Genomic DNA, 15,788 nt, shown 5'->3' with positions numbered 1-15,788 from the left:
CATAAAGATGCAGAACTAAGTCAACCAAGTCATGGAAGATTGATAAGGCCTTTACCGATCATACATCCTGTTTTCCTCTTGTTTACAAGGATTCAGGTACACAGTGAGAAGAACAGTTGCCAACATCCAACCATACTTTAATTGAACTGTGAACTATCACCATAGCACATTTCCTTTAAAACCAGTCTTGTGTAGCTCTCTTATTAAGACTATCGTCATAAAATAACTATGTAACAGATTAATGATAACAGGAGGATCAATAGGTGTTTCCTTGAACTACAAGTCAGAGAAGCTTTTGTAAACTATAGACTGACAACTAAGAATAAACTGAGCAAAGTCTACATGCAGTACTGTCCTGTTCACAAGATAATCTATCTGGACAAACCAGAAATGCAAACAGTTCCAGTACTCTATGCTGATCATTTACAGCCGTGTCAAACATGATTCATGCAGTCAGAACTGGTACAACCTGTTCTCAATGCCCTCCAGAGCTGACCTATTCCTGGCGGTGTGTCAGGGAGGGCTAAAAATGTCTCATGATCCCAGCTGAGCACAAGCAAACCTGTGGCAATGCACTACCGTGGGACTTTCCCCTCGTGTTGGTCTTTTTAGTGACTCCACATGGTATCTTGAGTTTCTCTGTACAAAGTTTACAGACCAGAGTGAAGGACAAATACAGGTTAAAGAGGTTAAACAAAAACAACACAGCCCGTGAGGGCATCCAGGAGCAGCAAATACAAGAAACACCAGGGTGTCCAGATCCTCTTTTATTGTCATAGCGCCATGTTCTTCTGCAGTATTTAATGAGTTTTGGTTGCTTATTCACTTTATTAATCTTCTTTCGGTGTTTTTGTTTTCCTATTTGTCTCCAGTGTTTCTCAGACTTTGCCTCTGTCTGTCTTGTCTTTATTTTAGTGTCTTTGTACTCCTTATGTCCACTGTCTTTTTTATTTTGGTTAATACACTTCCCTCCATGTCTGCTGTGCCTTGAGTTCCCTCCTTTGTGATTGTTTTCCTCACCTCAATTTTCCCTTATCTGGATTCCCTGTTTGGTTTATGCCTATTGAACTTTACACATCTTTAGTTCTAGATCAGCTGAAAAAGGCTGGTTTTATTGTTGATAACATTGCCAGCGTGAGCTTACTGAACTTGGGTCATTTCTCCACTAACCAATAAAAGCATAAACCCAAAGCTTTTGTGCAAATAGATGCAAAATAATTACTTTAAGTTTTGAAAATGCCTCGTGGTGGTGGTTTGGTTCCCTGCCTACCATTCTCTCACTTCTTTAATTTGCAAAGGTGAACTTTGAAGGATGAGTGAGAACTGTCTGTTGAAATGGGTCAAAATCATCATGCTAGCTCTTCTTTTCATGCAGAAATCCTACAGCAGGCTAATTTACAATATAAAATATGCTGTCTTTTTTTAAAAATGGATTTAAAACACTTATAATATCTCTGATTATATGACTTTTTAGTTGCACTTTTTAATATCAAACTATATCATTATGTCTATTTATAAAGATGGCCTAAGGCCTAAGAGGCCTAACTGGTTTTTGGTTTCCCATTTATATAATCCTACAGATGTCCCTCCATCTAAGGATTTATTACAGAAGTACACTACTTCAGGTTTGTGTTATTCTTTAGAGTATGTTGTTATTAGACAGACTGAATGTTTTTCTCTATATGATGCATGTCAGTGAAATAGTTTAGGAAATCATATCTTTTCTGAATGCTGACTCTGTGCAGTGAAAGAGCCTGGCATGGCCGCAGAGCTCCCATCCAGACCAGACACTCTAAAGATAAATGGGGAATGTGGGGCAAAGGTATCTGGTTCATGAATCGATGCCTCCCCAAAGTCCAGCCTCTGACTCCCAACAAATGTACAACTTTAAACTGCTTTGATAAGATAACAGGAATAACAGGAATCAGCTTTGTTTGACTTCTCAAGTAAAAGGGTTTATACTGTTTGCAGGGGCACTGCTCGCATCCTTTTTTATGTCTATGTTTGACTGGCAGCATGGCCTATAACGTGGGTTCATCTGTCACTGAGGGACATTTCATGTTGAAATCCAATCCTGATTGATTTTCTCCACAGGCCACAGATGTTTGTCTGTGTTTTTGTTAGTATTTCTTCACAGGATCAAGTTTAGCAAACTGAAAAAAATCTGTTTTGATTTGAAGCGACACTCCGAAAAATGCATTTCGAAACACTATGATTTCAAAGGCTTTGCAGTAGCGTCTTTTATCCAACAATGTCTGAGTGAAATTTATTCTTAACTCTATGTAACAAAAAAAAAAAACAATAAAGTGTTTGGAAATAAAATTAACATAAAAAAAATGGTGGTAAAATAGACCTTGGGTCGAAAACACTCATGTCAAATTGTAACTTGAACTTCATATGGCCTCTTTGAGGCTATACTATTATGTATGTTTGACTTTACTAGAAGATTTAAATGCCTCATTAACTGTTTTACTGGCGATGATTTGAAATAGTTCAAATGATCAGTTTGATTGTTATAGACTCAACGACCACCATGTTACTTTCAATATTAAAACAAACAAAAAAACATTCACGCACTTAGATACGCCAGTTCAGCTGCTACTAGCAGAAACTCACAGAGGAAAGACGATTTAAGTGAGTTTAAATGTGGCATAGTTATTGGTTGGACAGGCTGATCTGAGTAGTTCAGAAACTGCTGATTTACTGGGATTTTCCCCAAAACAACCATCTGTAGGATTTTCAGAGGATGGTCTGAAAAAGAGAAAAGTGTGCAGCAGTTGTCTGGGTGAAAATTTCTTGTTGATGTCAGAGGTCAAAGAAAAATGATCCGACTGCTTCAAGCTGATTGGAAGCCAGATACTGGAAAAATGTTTCCTGGTCTTGTGAGTTCTGTAGGAAGGGTCAGCAATTAGTATAAAACAAAATGAATGCATCAATCCATCCTATATCAAGCTGCTGTGTGTGGGTTAATTATGTGGGGGATATTTTCTTGGCACACTTTGGGTCCCAACTGCAGCAGCCTGCAGCCTACCTGAGTATTGCTGCCTGACCATGCCCGTCCCTTTATAACCACAGTGTACCCAGCTTCTGATGACTGCTTCCAGCAGGATAAAACACTATGTGTTATCCTGCTGGATAACACATAGTGTTTTCGATCCCCGGGCTCTCTGTCCTGGTCGTCGTGTCCTTGGGCAAGACACTTTACCCTACCGCCTACTGCTGTTGGCAATATGGCAGCCTCGCTTCTGTCAGTCTGCCCCAGGGCAGCTGTGGCTACAACTGTAGCTGCCTCCACCAGTGTGTGAATGTGAGAGTGAATGAATAGTGGCATTGTAAAGCGCTTTGGGTGCCTTGAAAAGCGCTATATAAATCCATTATTATTATTATGTCACAAAATCATCTTAAACTGGTGTCTTCAACATGACGGTGCGTTCACTTCACTCCACAGTCTTCAGATCTCAATCCAATAGAGCGCGTTTGTCATGTGATAGAAGACATTTACATCATAATACTGGCTTTCGATTGTCAAATGATTATTTTTAATTCCTAATAACATTTTAAGCCAGGTAAAGCCTTTAAATACTAATAACCGTTGAATAAGCTGACATGTATAATGATGTAAACAGACTTCTATTTTGTTTTGTGGGAATATTTACTTGTTCTGAGTCAGTGTACTCACTAGTACAAAGTCAATAACAGAGAACATGTGTCAATAGTCTGTCATGTGATTGCTGATTATTGGAACATTCACGCTTTACCTGTGCAGCACTTGCTGCACACTGTTTCCAGCAGTGAGCACCCTACGTCTCTGACACTCACGATATCCTGATGTCACAGCACTGATTATTTCTCCATGTTCTCGTTAATGTACTTTCACTGTTTTCTGATTTGCAGTCTTTTTCTGCTTATCTGCTCCTATCTCTGGCCTATCTCAAGTTTAGTATTTGGGGGGGGTTTGTGCTTCAGTGTAGGATGACTGATCATTTCATTTTTATTTTGATAAAGAATTTTGTTTGTGTACTTTTTGGTTTTCCTTCCTCCCACCATGTCTTGTTGTCCTCAACTAGACTGGAGAATATGAGCTTCTGAGTATCTAAAGTCCTTTCCTTCTCTTGTTTCTGCTTGACTCTTGATCCACCTGCTTCTGTGGTTTTTGTTTGTTCATCATTCTCGTCAGTCCTCACATATAAACCAATATTAAAGTGTTTGCAATTTCAAAGAAATCTCAAAAGTCCTGGTTTGTCACTTTTACAACCTTAGAAACTGAGGCCCCCACCTGTGTCATGGAACTGCTCCACCCCTCTTCTTCAATCTGGGGTTCTCAGGTCCTCAGATAGAGGCCTTCTCATGATCAGAAAATTAAAAAAGGGATTCTGCCTTCTAAGTATTAGCTCCAAAACAATGGATTAGCTTACCACTCTGTATTTGCTCACTTGACTCTTGGAATCGTTTAAAAAGCAGCTCAAAACTCATCTGTTCAAACAGGCATTTAAGTGTTTGTAATTTTGTACTACTATGTTTATGTTTGGCTTCTGTCCGTCCACTTTGCCTTTGGCATGGGCAGATTTGTATTTGTTTACCTATGAAAAGCACCTTAAATAAACTTTAAGTACTTATAATTTTGTTTTGTCGTAGTGCATTTTATTGAACTGTTTTGCTTTATTTCTATTTTCCTATAGATTGTATTTAAACTTTTGTGATAAAGAAACTTTAAATGACCATTTACACATTGAACTACTGTCTGTAAGGCTGTGCTACATGCAGCATTTATTTGGTTCCTTTGCAAACGTTAATCATTACTTTTCCATCTGCTTTCTGTGGCTCTGCTGCCCTCTTGTGCACAATATACTTAATACTGAACAAAATGAGTAAGTGTTGAAGCAGCTCTGTGTTTAATTTTTTTTTTTATTTGAGCCTTCAGTTGATTCAAAATGCTGCAGCAAGAGTACTGCCAGGGAGTAGAAAGAGAGACCATATTTCTCCCATACTGGCTTCTCTTCATTGACTCAGAATTTAAAATTCTTCTCCTTACCCACAAGGTCTTAAATAATCAGGCCTCGCCTTATCTTAATGACCTCATAGTACTATATCACCTCAATAGAGCACTTCACTGTCAGACTGCTCATTTGCTTGTGGTTCCTAGAGTAATTAAAAGATGAATGGGAGGCAGAGCCCTCAGCTTTCAGGTCCCTTGTCTGTGGAACCAGCTCAAGAGACAGACACCATCTCTGCTTTTAAGATATAGCTTCAAATTTTCCTTTTTGATAAAGCATATATTCAGGATTGGATCAGTTCAGCATGAATCCACCCTTAGTTATGCTGTAATAGGTGCAGACTGCTGGGTGCTTCCCATGATGCACTGTTTTGTTTTTGCTTGCTATGTGTTTATTCACAACTTCGCATTTAATAATTACTTATTAATAATCTCTGGCTCTCTTCCATAGCATGGCCCTCCTCCCTGACCCTGGTTCCGCTGGAGGTTCCTTCCTGTTAAAGGGGAGTTTTTCCTTGCCACTCTTGTCTGGTGCTTGCTCATAGGAGGTGTTTTGATTGTTAGGATTACAACAATCTCACAATATAAATATAATACAATACATTTACAATATAAAGTCCCTTGAGGCAACTGGTCTTGTGATTTGGTGCTATATAAATGAACTGAACTGAGACTCTTTATTTTTGCAGAAATTAAAGAAAAAAAGTAAAACACCACGAGCCGAGGTCTCAGTTTGATAGCTCATCGCACTGTTTTATTCAATTACTGACATCTCAGGAGAAGAGGAGAGCCTTGCAACTCTGCTGTTGGTAAACCACTGGTGTTTTTTTTTTTCATAGCGTTGATGCAACACTGAAAAAGCGCTATTTCCAAACAAACACAGGTCCCTCATTAGTGATATGTAAGAGGCAGAGAGAATCTCACCTGGACAGTTTTGCATGAAACATACAAATGAAACAGGTTCAACCTTTTTCTTTTGTCTTTTTGTAGTTTCACATATAATAATAAATATCCATACCTATAAACACTCCAAAAAATTAAGTCACAGGTACTGGAAAAAGCTCCACTTTTAAATCACAATGATAAATGTACAAAACAATAGACATCTCATATAAATGTTAATGGTTTTCGTTAAGAGATTTAAATCTCATTTCAGAGGAAATCAGCGGATAAAAACTAAACTTGGAGATTCAGTATTACCTGAGGTTTATGGGTTCCCCTTAAAAGGCCAGGAGAGGGGAATGGCTTTTATGTTACCGAGGAGATATTACAACAGGTCAAAGTGTACCTTTCAGGACACCTGTCGGGTTAAGGACAAGGAGTTTTCCCTGACAACGCGGCCGGGATATTAAAAGATTATGAGCACTTCATGTAGAAAATAAATGTACCTACACTCCATCGTTCTCCGTTTAGGCCACAATAGTCGTTTAAAACAGCTGATTAAAGTAATCAAAATCCTTAATTAATCTTTGCTGGTCCACTTTGAGAAGTTGCGAAGCTCCCGTTTTACTTAATATTAACTTTTAAAATGCTGGAAGCCACCACAACGCCGAGCCGACAGCAGCCAGTTGTCACGGCACACTCTGACCATGTGACCAGGTAGTCAAAGAGGTCACGTCTGCACTTGATGCAATGAAACAACAAAAAGAAAATACCTGGGCAAATGTACACAGATTAGAAGGAGAGGAATAAGTGTGAGAGGCAAAAAATATGTCGGAATAAAACGCGAAAAACAAACAAAAGCAAAATATTCTGAAAAACTGTACATGTAAACATCACACTTTCACTGAGTCCAAAACCAGAGGGGAAAAATACAAAGCTTCACACAGGTTTACAGTACAACCTCCTGCACAGAGCTACAGTCACTTATCCGTGCAGAAGAGGCAACAATTGAAATAATATAAATAACAATAGAAGTAATACAGACCACCACCAAATGATAAGTTAAAACAGGCAAGGGCTAAACCACTTTGATTTTTTTTTAAACAGCGCTGTACCCACAGAAAAAAGAAAAGGTTTAAAACATCTTTTATCACTCTTTGTACAGCTATACAGTACATTTATCAGACCACTTTAGCAATCCACAAGCTACCAGGGCATTTTAATCAACACCAATAGATTACATTGTCCAGTCAATACAAAGAGAAAATCCATTGGGCATTATCAAAAGAAACCAAAACGGAACAAAACAAAAACAACAACATGACAACTAATGGTTGTCGTTGATCACAGTAACTCTAGCACAGCTAAAATGTTGCTCAGCGTAGACTTGAGACAAAATATCGATCTGCAAGCAAATGTTTGGTTGTGAAGATGGGACGAGGTTCAACAAGGTGTCACATGTGGAGGATCTGCTATGGCTACAGTAACAAACAAGCAGGTTGGAGGAGACGAGGAAGACGTGTGTGAGGACTCACGTCCCGTGTACATCTATGATTATGTCTGTGTGAGGCCAGAGGGGTGTTTCATAAAGTAAGATGACCAGTTAAACCAAGGCTGTTTCAGCAACATCACAAATTCACTCACCTTTAGGAGGCTTAAACCATAAATTCCATATAAAAGATGGCTCTCATATGATTAATTGGTTTGTGAAGCCTCAGTTTAAGCATTTTGACTGAGACATGTTGGGATTTTTGGAGCCAGAAGTGATCGTATGTGGATAAGAAGGCAGATTGCTGAGATATCAGAAAGCCTGGGACAAAAACTGCATCCAAATAAGTCCAAGCATAGACACTTTTCATCTAGTTAATAAAACACTAGACTTTAACGTGCCAATCACAAACTTTCTGGATATTTGCACTGCGCAGCAAAAAATAAAATGTCTCAGATTTTCCCATAAAAAATTCTACAAAAGGCACGAACAGCAAAAACATGGCGATAACACAAATTAGCCAGGGTGAGGCCTAGCAGACTCTGATTACATCCCCTAACCTTGAGCTTTACAGCCTCAAGTGGTCACTAGAGGAACTGCAGTTTTTGGCACTTGGTTAAAATGTTTCCAGTTCTGCCCATTCTAGCCAATCATGACCATCTACTCTGTAAAAAGCGGGTTTATTAGGATGACTGGCACACCTGTAAGCTGTAGCCCAGTTTCAGTGCTGTATAACAAATTTCATTGCTATGGCCAGCTCTAACTAATTAAGTCTGAAAGCAATTTGGCTCCTTGGTTACATGTCAAGGAAATCATAACTAAAGTATATAAAAGCTGAAAAGATTTCAGACTAACTCTTACATTTCTCTGCTAATTTCAGGCCGCTGAGTGCGATTAGCTTTGATGTTTTTTCAGTCATTTTTTAAAGTGTTTACTATACCTAGGCCATAAGACAGAACAGCTCTTGAACTGCGACTTCATTGTTCAGCCCCAGAGGCCACTGCTAACCTTTTTTTTTAAACTTTGCTGAAATTTTTCTTTTAAATCTCTTTAATATATCTTTCACGGTTATTCAGCCACGAACGTTACAGCTACTTTTCTGTTTTCTTATCTATGAACTAATCAAACTAAAGTTTGAAGTCGGACTTTACCAAAGCTAAGATTACTAGGTGCGGCACAGTGGTTAGCACTGTATGACACTTCAAACAGGCTCCAGCCCCTTGGGGACCTTAACTGAATAAGTGAAAGAAATCTGATTGGTCATTATCAGCTTTAAGGATGGTCTCCAACAAGGCTTATTCAGGCCTTTCATAACAAGCATTGTCCTCTATTATGAAACACCACTCAGATGGACCGAACACACTGATGAGTTTAAACTCCGATAAAGGAGCTGTCTGCTGTTTTGTTTTTTGTTTTTTTGTTTCTTGATGAAAACTACCTCTGATTGTGACTTATGTCAGATTATCCTTTGTTATAATCATTTGTCAGAACTGAAGCTAATTATTCAAATGAGGTAAAAACACACTCAAATCATTGTGTTACCTTAATCCTGAGCTATAAAGTGCTTCCAAACTTGCAATAGATAATAGAATTTAAATGTGAATGTAAATGTGAATGCAGCCCAATCATGACATGGTAATAAAACACAGGTCCCGACTCACTAGCCAGGCCTGCAGGTGGCGAGAAAGAGGTGAATGACCCTGAAGAGACTGATTAATGATACATGTGATAGGATTTGTGATACATACAGAAATATAGCTCTCTAAACTTTGACAAATCAGTAAGGTGCGAGCCGCTTTCGGCTGCTCGAAGAGTCTTTGTCTGGAATGTTTCAGCCTACTGAATTAAATCGTCACAGATTGATGCTGTTTACAAACTGCGTCACTCCACTTATACACAAACAGGAAATCAACACACTGTCAACATCGACAGAAAGGATTAAAAGAACACACATAAACACACACACATACAGAACTGTCTTTGTGCTGAGTGACTCACCATTAAAAGTTGTGAGGCTGTGCTCTTGATCGGCTTTGAGTACTCGTTTGTGTCCTCAGTCCACACACATGCACAAACATAAACACACACACACCATAGCAGAGAGCTGGGAGAGTAAACTGTGATGTGATTACATCTTTTTCAAAGATTGTCTCTTGCTTCTTTTCAAACTGTGTGTTTTCAGACGTGTTTTTAATGAGACTGTGATGCAGGGTCAGAGGGGACGATTCAGACGGACGCGCGCCCAGACGAAGGAGTTTCTTTTTGTCTGAACATCCCGCCCGCTCGCGCACTCACACGGCCTCCGCCGCAGTCTCTAATGGATGCATGTGAGCTCTATGTACCTTTTCTAAACGTAAGAATAGTCACTAAACACTTCCTCCACGAAACAACCCGCCCTCCCCTGAAAAAGACGTGCAACATAAAGTCCCGTTTTTTTCTGCCAGGTCCCTTTTTTCCTTTTTTGTCACTGACTGATCCAAGTACACGAAAGTGCCTCAGTTATGAGGTTAGCGATAAAGATCAGTAATCACAACAAACAACAACATTGAAATTGGCTACAATGCTGCATGGGATATCATTACTTTTTACAACTTGACAGTAACAGCAAGAGGGGAGGGTAGTTAACCCTCTTAAAATGCCTCATCAAGTCATTTCAGCAACCATTACCGATTATCTTCAATATTGCACCTTTTTCCACTTTTCTGGTTATAAAACCAAGAGTCTAAACAATAAATTCATCTCCTTTCTCTCCCTGACAGGAGTCTGTGACCTCAATTTGCATACCCAGGCCTCCGAAAAAGCCTCCTTCCCTTTGAGTAATGAGAAACTGCCCGTGATAGAAATATTCATAGTAGGATAAGTGAAAACGAAAAGGTGCGCTGGGTAATGACTCTTTGTCTCGTAGTCTGGAAATCACTCCAACCGAGCAGAGCAGAGGTATAATATTGACCACGCGTTGATGGATCTGCTTGTTTTGGTCAAACTTTACAGGTGAAAACTGTCAAACACTGTCACTGCTGATATTTTCGTGCTCTACTTTGTAACATTTTTCAATCTTATTATTTTTTTGGAGTATATATATATATATATTTATATATATATGAAAGTCAGCATATCCGACAGTAGCTGTTGAGGTTAACAGGTCAAGTGGCAGATCGCCACATCTTTTAGCAGCAATTCATCTGTGGACTTTCAGTTATCCGGTTATCATTTAGAAACGACTCGATTCACATGACCCAATCAAATCACGCCACTGTACAGCATATTTTACACACAAATAGAAAGAAATAATGATGCTAATTCACTGCTAGGAAACTATTCATTTGTCCAAACGTCTGCACAAATGAGCTGACTTGGCGTTACGGTGGTTAAGCTGATTCAACACCTCAGTCTGTGCACCAATTTTTCCTATTTTTCCTATTTTTTTTTTCACATAGATCATCGCTTCCTGAGACAAATGGAGGTTGAGGTGCTAAGATGAATTGAATGGGATGAATGGCTACAGATAACAGGGCACTATAAGGTCAAAGTGAACCAAATGCATAAATAAACATCTTTCAGCCTGTGATATGTTCTGGCCCGCCCAAAGACATAAACATGTGGGGATAAGTATCATACCTACAGGGCCCACTGTGCGCTGCAGTATCACTCGTGTACAACTGTGTCTTTGTATGTGAGAGTCTGCCCCGAGACGGACAGGCCGAGGAGGGGGCAGGGAGCTGGCACGGTGTGGCTCGGACTCAGTTCTGCTGCAGGATCAGGTTTTCCAGCTCGTCTGCTGAGCGGAGCAGGAAGGCCGCGGACTCCCGGTACCCCGCGATGAGCTGCCTCACCGCTGTCACCTCTGGAGGGCTGAGCTGAGCGGAAGCGCCGCCTCCGCCACCTCCCTGACCGTGACTGTTGGAGCTGGAGGAGGAGGAGTTTGGGCCGACAGATTTCATACTCAGATCTGTGGGACCTGCGGAGGCAAACAGAATATTTTAGGGAAGTCAGACGATACAGGAAATACATTTAAGTGGCTCTATGTTCATTTCTAGCCTCATCTTTGTATTTTTAGATCGTACTAAAGTGGCTTTGGATGGTTCACAGTCCAAAGAAATCTGTAATCCCTCAACTGTTCATGACAGACAGCTGCCCCTCCCTGAGCCTGCTGGAGGTTTCCTCTTGCTAAAAGAAAGTTCTTCCTTCCCACTGTCACCAGTGGGAGGGTGGTCGTCTGACTGTGGGGTTTTCTCTGTATTACTGCGGGGTCTTTACCTTAATATAAATCACTGAAAAAAATCAGTCTATTCTATTATATAAGCAAAAATGATGCTTTAAATGGGCTAACCATGGAAACTGGTGAAGTGGCAGTTAAAGTGTAAAGACGTCGAAGTAAAGGACAGTGAGAGATGGGGGCGTCAAGAAGCCTGTGATGATTTGGACACGTAAAGTAGCCGTCCTCCCCCAGATATAATTGTTTAGTCAGAGGGCTGGTTGAACGTCACATGTAAGCAAGAAGAAGAAATCTCAATTAAGGAGATAAGAAGAAATGGATGAGTGAAATGATGAAGGTGTGGCCTGAGAACTGCTGACAGTGAGTCCTCAAAAGGGAAATACTGCAGATTACAGCCTGCATCATTTGGTGTAAATGTAAGTTTTGTGTGTATGCTGACACATTATGCCCCAATATATACCTGTAGATCTAAGGCAGGGGCGTCAAAGATAAGGCTCAGGGGCCAGAATCGAACAGCCAAAGTCTCCAATACGGCCAACAGGATGACTTTGGAAATGTGAAGAAGGGTATGGGTTTTGGACTTTTACATGTATTTTCATAAATTTTACAGCTTTTCCTACTGATGAAAACCTCCAGCGTCATTTATACTACATCAAAGTAATGAAGTAATACATGAACATTTAAATGACCGAGAAGTTTCATATTTTTCACTATCTACAATAGAAATTGCTATTTTGTGGCTCCACACAATTTAATAAGAAAAAGAAAAAACAGAGGGTAAAAAAACAAGAAAAAAACTTTGTTTCATTAACAGATCCGATCGGGCAGTTATTACTTACAATTTAGTCCCAAAAGTCAGGCTGCTAGATTTCATATTTACTATAAAAGTATTTCTCTATCATGTAGAAAAACTCAGACATGCTGTTGAAGTACTTTTTTCTTATTTGTCGATAACTGAGGGATTAAAGTTCTTTATAGCGACAAAAACAGGAGCTTCAATGGTCCGGCCCACTTAAGGTTGAAGTGGGTTATATGTGGCCCACAATGTAAAATTAGTTTGACATCGTTGGTCTAAGGGAGGAAGAAGTGACCTTTAGAGTATCAGGGTGGAATCACTTCATTGTATTTAACAGAGAAATTAAAGAGAAAATTGTGGGAGTATGTTATGTATCAATGCACAGATTATTATTATTATTAGCTTTTTTAAATGTATCTGAATCCATGAACGTTAACCAGTGACTGGAAGAGGAAGTCTTCATATGTATATCCTCAGGCTAACTGGAAGCTCCTGGTGAAAGGCATCATCACCAGAATAACTCACCAGGTCTCAGATTATCTATATGCTAATCTTACCAAGTCACACTGGTTTATTTCAGGCAGGGTGGTGACCATTAAAAGAAGTCACAAAGCAGGCTTCTGAGCTGCAGCTTATTTCACAAAGGTACAGATGTACAAATGTTAGGTAGTTTTGGTAAATCTTAGCAAATGTGTAGAAGTCCTTTTGCCATTGATTACCACTGATTCCATTAATGACAGATAGCCATACAAAAATTCATCCTCATTACCATGCGCAAAGTCTACAAAATGTGGAATATGTGTTTTCAGTGTGAATAGACCAGCCATGGAGCATATATAAAAGGTTTTTTTATTTGTTTTTGGCTCTACCTATGTTTGTTTGTTTGTTTGTTTGTAACTTGGTGAGAGAAACCAAAGTCGATGAACTCTTATATGGCAACATTTGATTGTAAGAAGGCCACACCCAAAACACATCTATTGTCTATTTTACTATAAAGTAAACCCCAGTTTACAAAATGAAGATCAAGTTTCAGATCAAGGGGTCATAAATAAAGTGAGAAGTAGGGTCATTTTTCCCCAAAGGCCTCTTTAAAATGTGGCTTCCGTTTCCTAACCAGAGGTGATGCCCCCTGCTGGCCATAAAAAAGAATACATGTATTTTTACACTAGCTTTTATATCTAGTTCATTAAATACAGTCTCTTAAATACTGTGGGTTTCCTTTTGACCCTTTCTTTTACAAGTTATGAAGGCAGATGATACAATCCAATGAAAGCGACTCACCGTTGGTTTGCGCAACATCAGAGTTTTGCTGGGTGCTGCCGACCGTCCCATATCCCCGCAGATTATAGTTGAGGCCTCCGTTGGTGTAGAGCTGGTCTTGGGCAAAAGCTGCACTGGAAATGGAAAATCCCGAAGGAGCCACGGGGGCTGGGTCCCTCAAGATGGGTTTGTCAATAGAGGCTGGCTCATCCTACAAGAAATTAAATATTTTCAGTTTAGGCAGAACATTGGATTTTGTGTTGTGCAGTCTGCTGTTAATGACGCATGGCCAGCCGAGCACATTCCCAAATCCCTGCTGGGCAGATTCACGAACACCAACTGCCAAGACATTTACCGTCGCTTGGTAGACATCGAGCCGCATCCTCTTGGCAGCATTTCGGGTTTCGCTCTCGCAGGCGGCAGCGAGGATGTTCTCGGCCATGGCAGAGGTGAGGTGGGGAGGTGTTGGTCGTATCTGGCAGTGGGGCGAGTGAGAGGTTTTCATTATGAATGTGAATAGTTATGAGCTGAGCAGAAAACACTTAATCTGGGGGCACTTTGTACCTCAAAACCGCCTTTTTTCATGCGGCGACAGGATTTGAGGTAGGTGCGGATGCGCTTGCGGGAGCGCTCCTGGAATTCTGGGAACTGGCGGCTACAGGACTCAATAATGGCCTGGATCTTCTCCTTGGGCTGTTTGGAGATGGGCACCATGCGGTCCAGATTCTCATCCACGAACAGACGCACAAACATCTGACAGAGAGAGAGAGAGAGAGAGAAGGGGGAGGGGAGAGAAGGGATGTAGAGCAGAAAAAATCGTGGGGGTGCAGGGTAGAGAGAGAGGGGTGTGAGAGTCAAACAAAAGAGGGAAGGAAAGGCAGGGGAGGAGGTTGGGGGGGGCAGTAGAGGTAGAGTGGAAGAAGAGAGGATAAAGAGGGAGGGGGAGGTGATGACAACAGGAGGGATGGAAATTGAGTCACTGCTCAAATCCAGGGCAATATTTCTGGTTGTGTTGGCATATTTGGAAGTCTACTTTTGCTATTCTACTGGTTTCTTTTCAAACCAGAAATGCACAGAAAATGGATTTCACAGAGTAAATAGGATAGTTTGGAACAAGCTTGTATATGCAAATTCTTCCCATCTAGAAAACTTGTAAATATCATGCCCCACACCCACCTCCACCGCACCAGTAGAAACTGTGGTGTAATGAGCGCCAAACCCTGCAGAGACCCCTCTGTGTCACATAAAACTACATTTCAAAATATCAATTGTCAGTCTGTTTCTTCTTTGATACCTTTATCAACCCTTCTTACTACCACCACATTATTATTTACTTAACAAGCTACTTTTAGCTGCTCCCTTATTCACGAGGCATTACCACAGCAGGTAGCTCCACATATTTGAGTTTTTAGGGATTTTTGTCTCCTCCCAAGATCAAACCAGGGGTCTTTTGCTTGTTAAGAGAATGTGAAAAACTACTACACCATGAAGCCACTTAATAAGAGTACTAATACAAATGTTTTGGGTCATGATTGCCATGATTCATCCTTTGTTATTTGTTTGTTTTCACAATAAAAAGAGCAAATGCAGAAGATATATTATAAATAAATGTATATTGCTGAAAACAAGGTTATTATTGGTAACTAAATCCTCTAAACTCCACCTCTGTCACAAATGAGATAACAATCTCAAGCGAAAGCTTTCAGCGTGTAGTAGAAGATAATCTACACCCCCCCCCCAAGTCCCGCACAGAGCCTTTCCCAAAACTTGATTTGCTGCCAAAAACCCCTAAAAGTGAAAGCCACTGTGTCCATAACACCACCAATCAGAAAACACACATCAGATCACGTGACATTTAAACAGGTCAAATTATCATTATGTTGTTTGTACATACCTGATATGACGAGTACAGTCAAATTATTTATTTCATATCTATTTTTTTAAATACATCATTTCATATTTATCTTTATTTATTCTGAGAACAGTTTATGGTGTAGTTATTGTGTAAGGTCTCCTGTTATTGTCAAGCAATAAGGTGTTCTGTTTTACTGCTGGTCAGTTTGTTCCAAGTGCATCTTTACTGAGTTTTGTCCTCTGTCTTGTCCAAAGAGGCGGACTTTGAGGTTTAAAAAGTGCGCATGGACATAATGAA

At 40.1% G+C, this 15,788-nt stretch overlaps 1 protein-coding gene across 2 annotated transcripts in view; it reads right to left on the bottom strand.

The window, feature by feature from the left end:
- Positions 1 to 5,721: 5,721 nt before the first annotated feature.
- Positions 5,722 to 15,788, bottom strand: part of nol4la (nucleolar protein 4-like a) — a 35,677-nt gene continuing 25,610 nt past the window's right edge. For both annotated transcript variants that reach the window (XM_085259075.1, XM_085259076.1), the window contains exons 8-11: positions 14,201 to 14,389; positions 13,992 to 14,111; positions 13,658 to 13,847; positions 5,722 to 11,322 (exon numbers count right to left, since the gene is read on the bottom strand). In XM_085259075.1, coding sequence (XP_085115201.1) covers positions 11,105 to 11,322; positions 13,658 to 13,847; positions 13,992 to 14,111; positions 14,201 to 14,389 — 717 coding nt within the window. In that variant the 3' untranslated portion in view covers positions 5,722 to 11,104. The remainder of the gene's footprint in view (positions 11,323 to 13,657; positions 13,848 to 13,991; positions 14,112 to 14,200; positions 14,390 to 15,788) is intronic.

Source organism: Mchenga conophoros, linkage group LG20 (assembly GCF_057382185.1).
Source record: "Mchenga conophoros isolate Kocher_MC1m ecotype Shallow Benthic linkage group LG20, M_conophoros_male_GT1.1, whole genome shotgun sequence".
Lineage (NCBI taxonomy): Eukaryota > Metazoa > Chordata > Actinopteri > Cichliformes > Cichlidae > Mchenga > Mchenga conophoros.
This window is presented reverse-complemented; position numbering and strand designations above follow the sequence as displayed.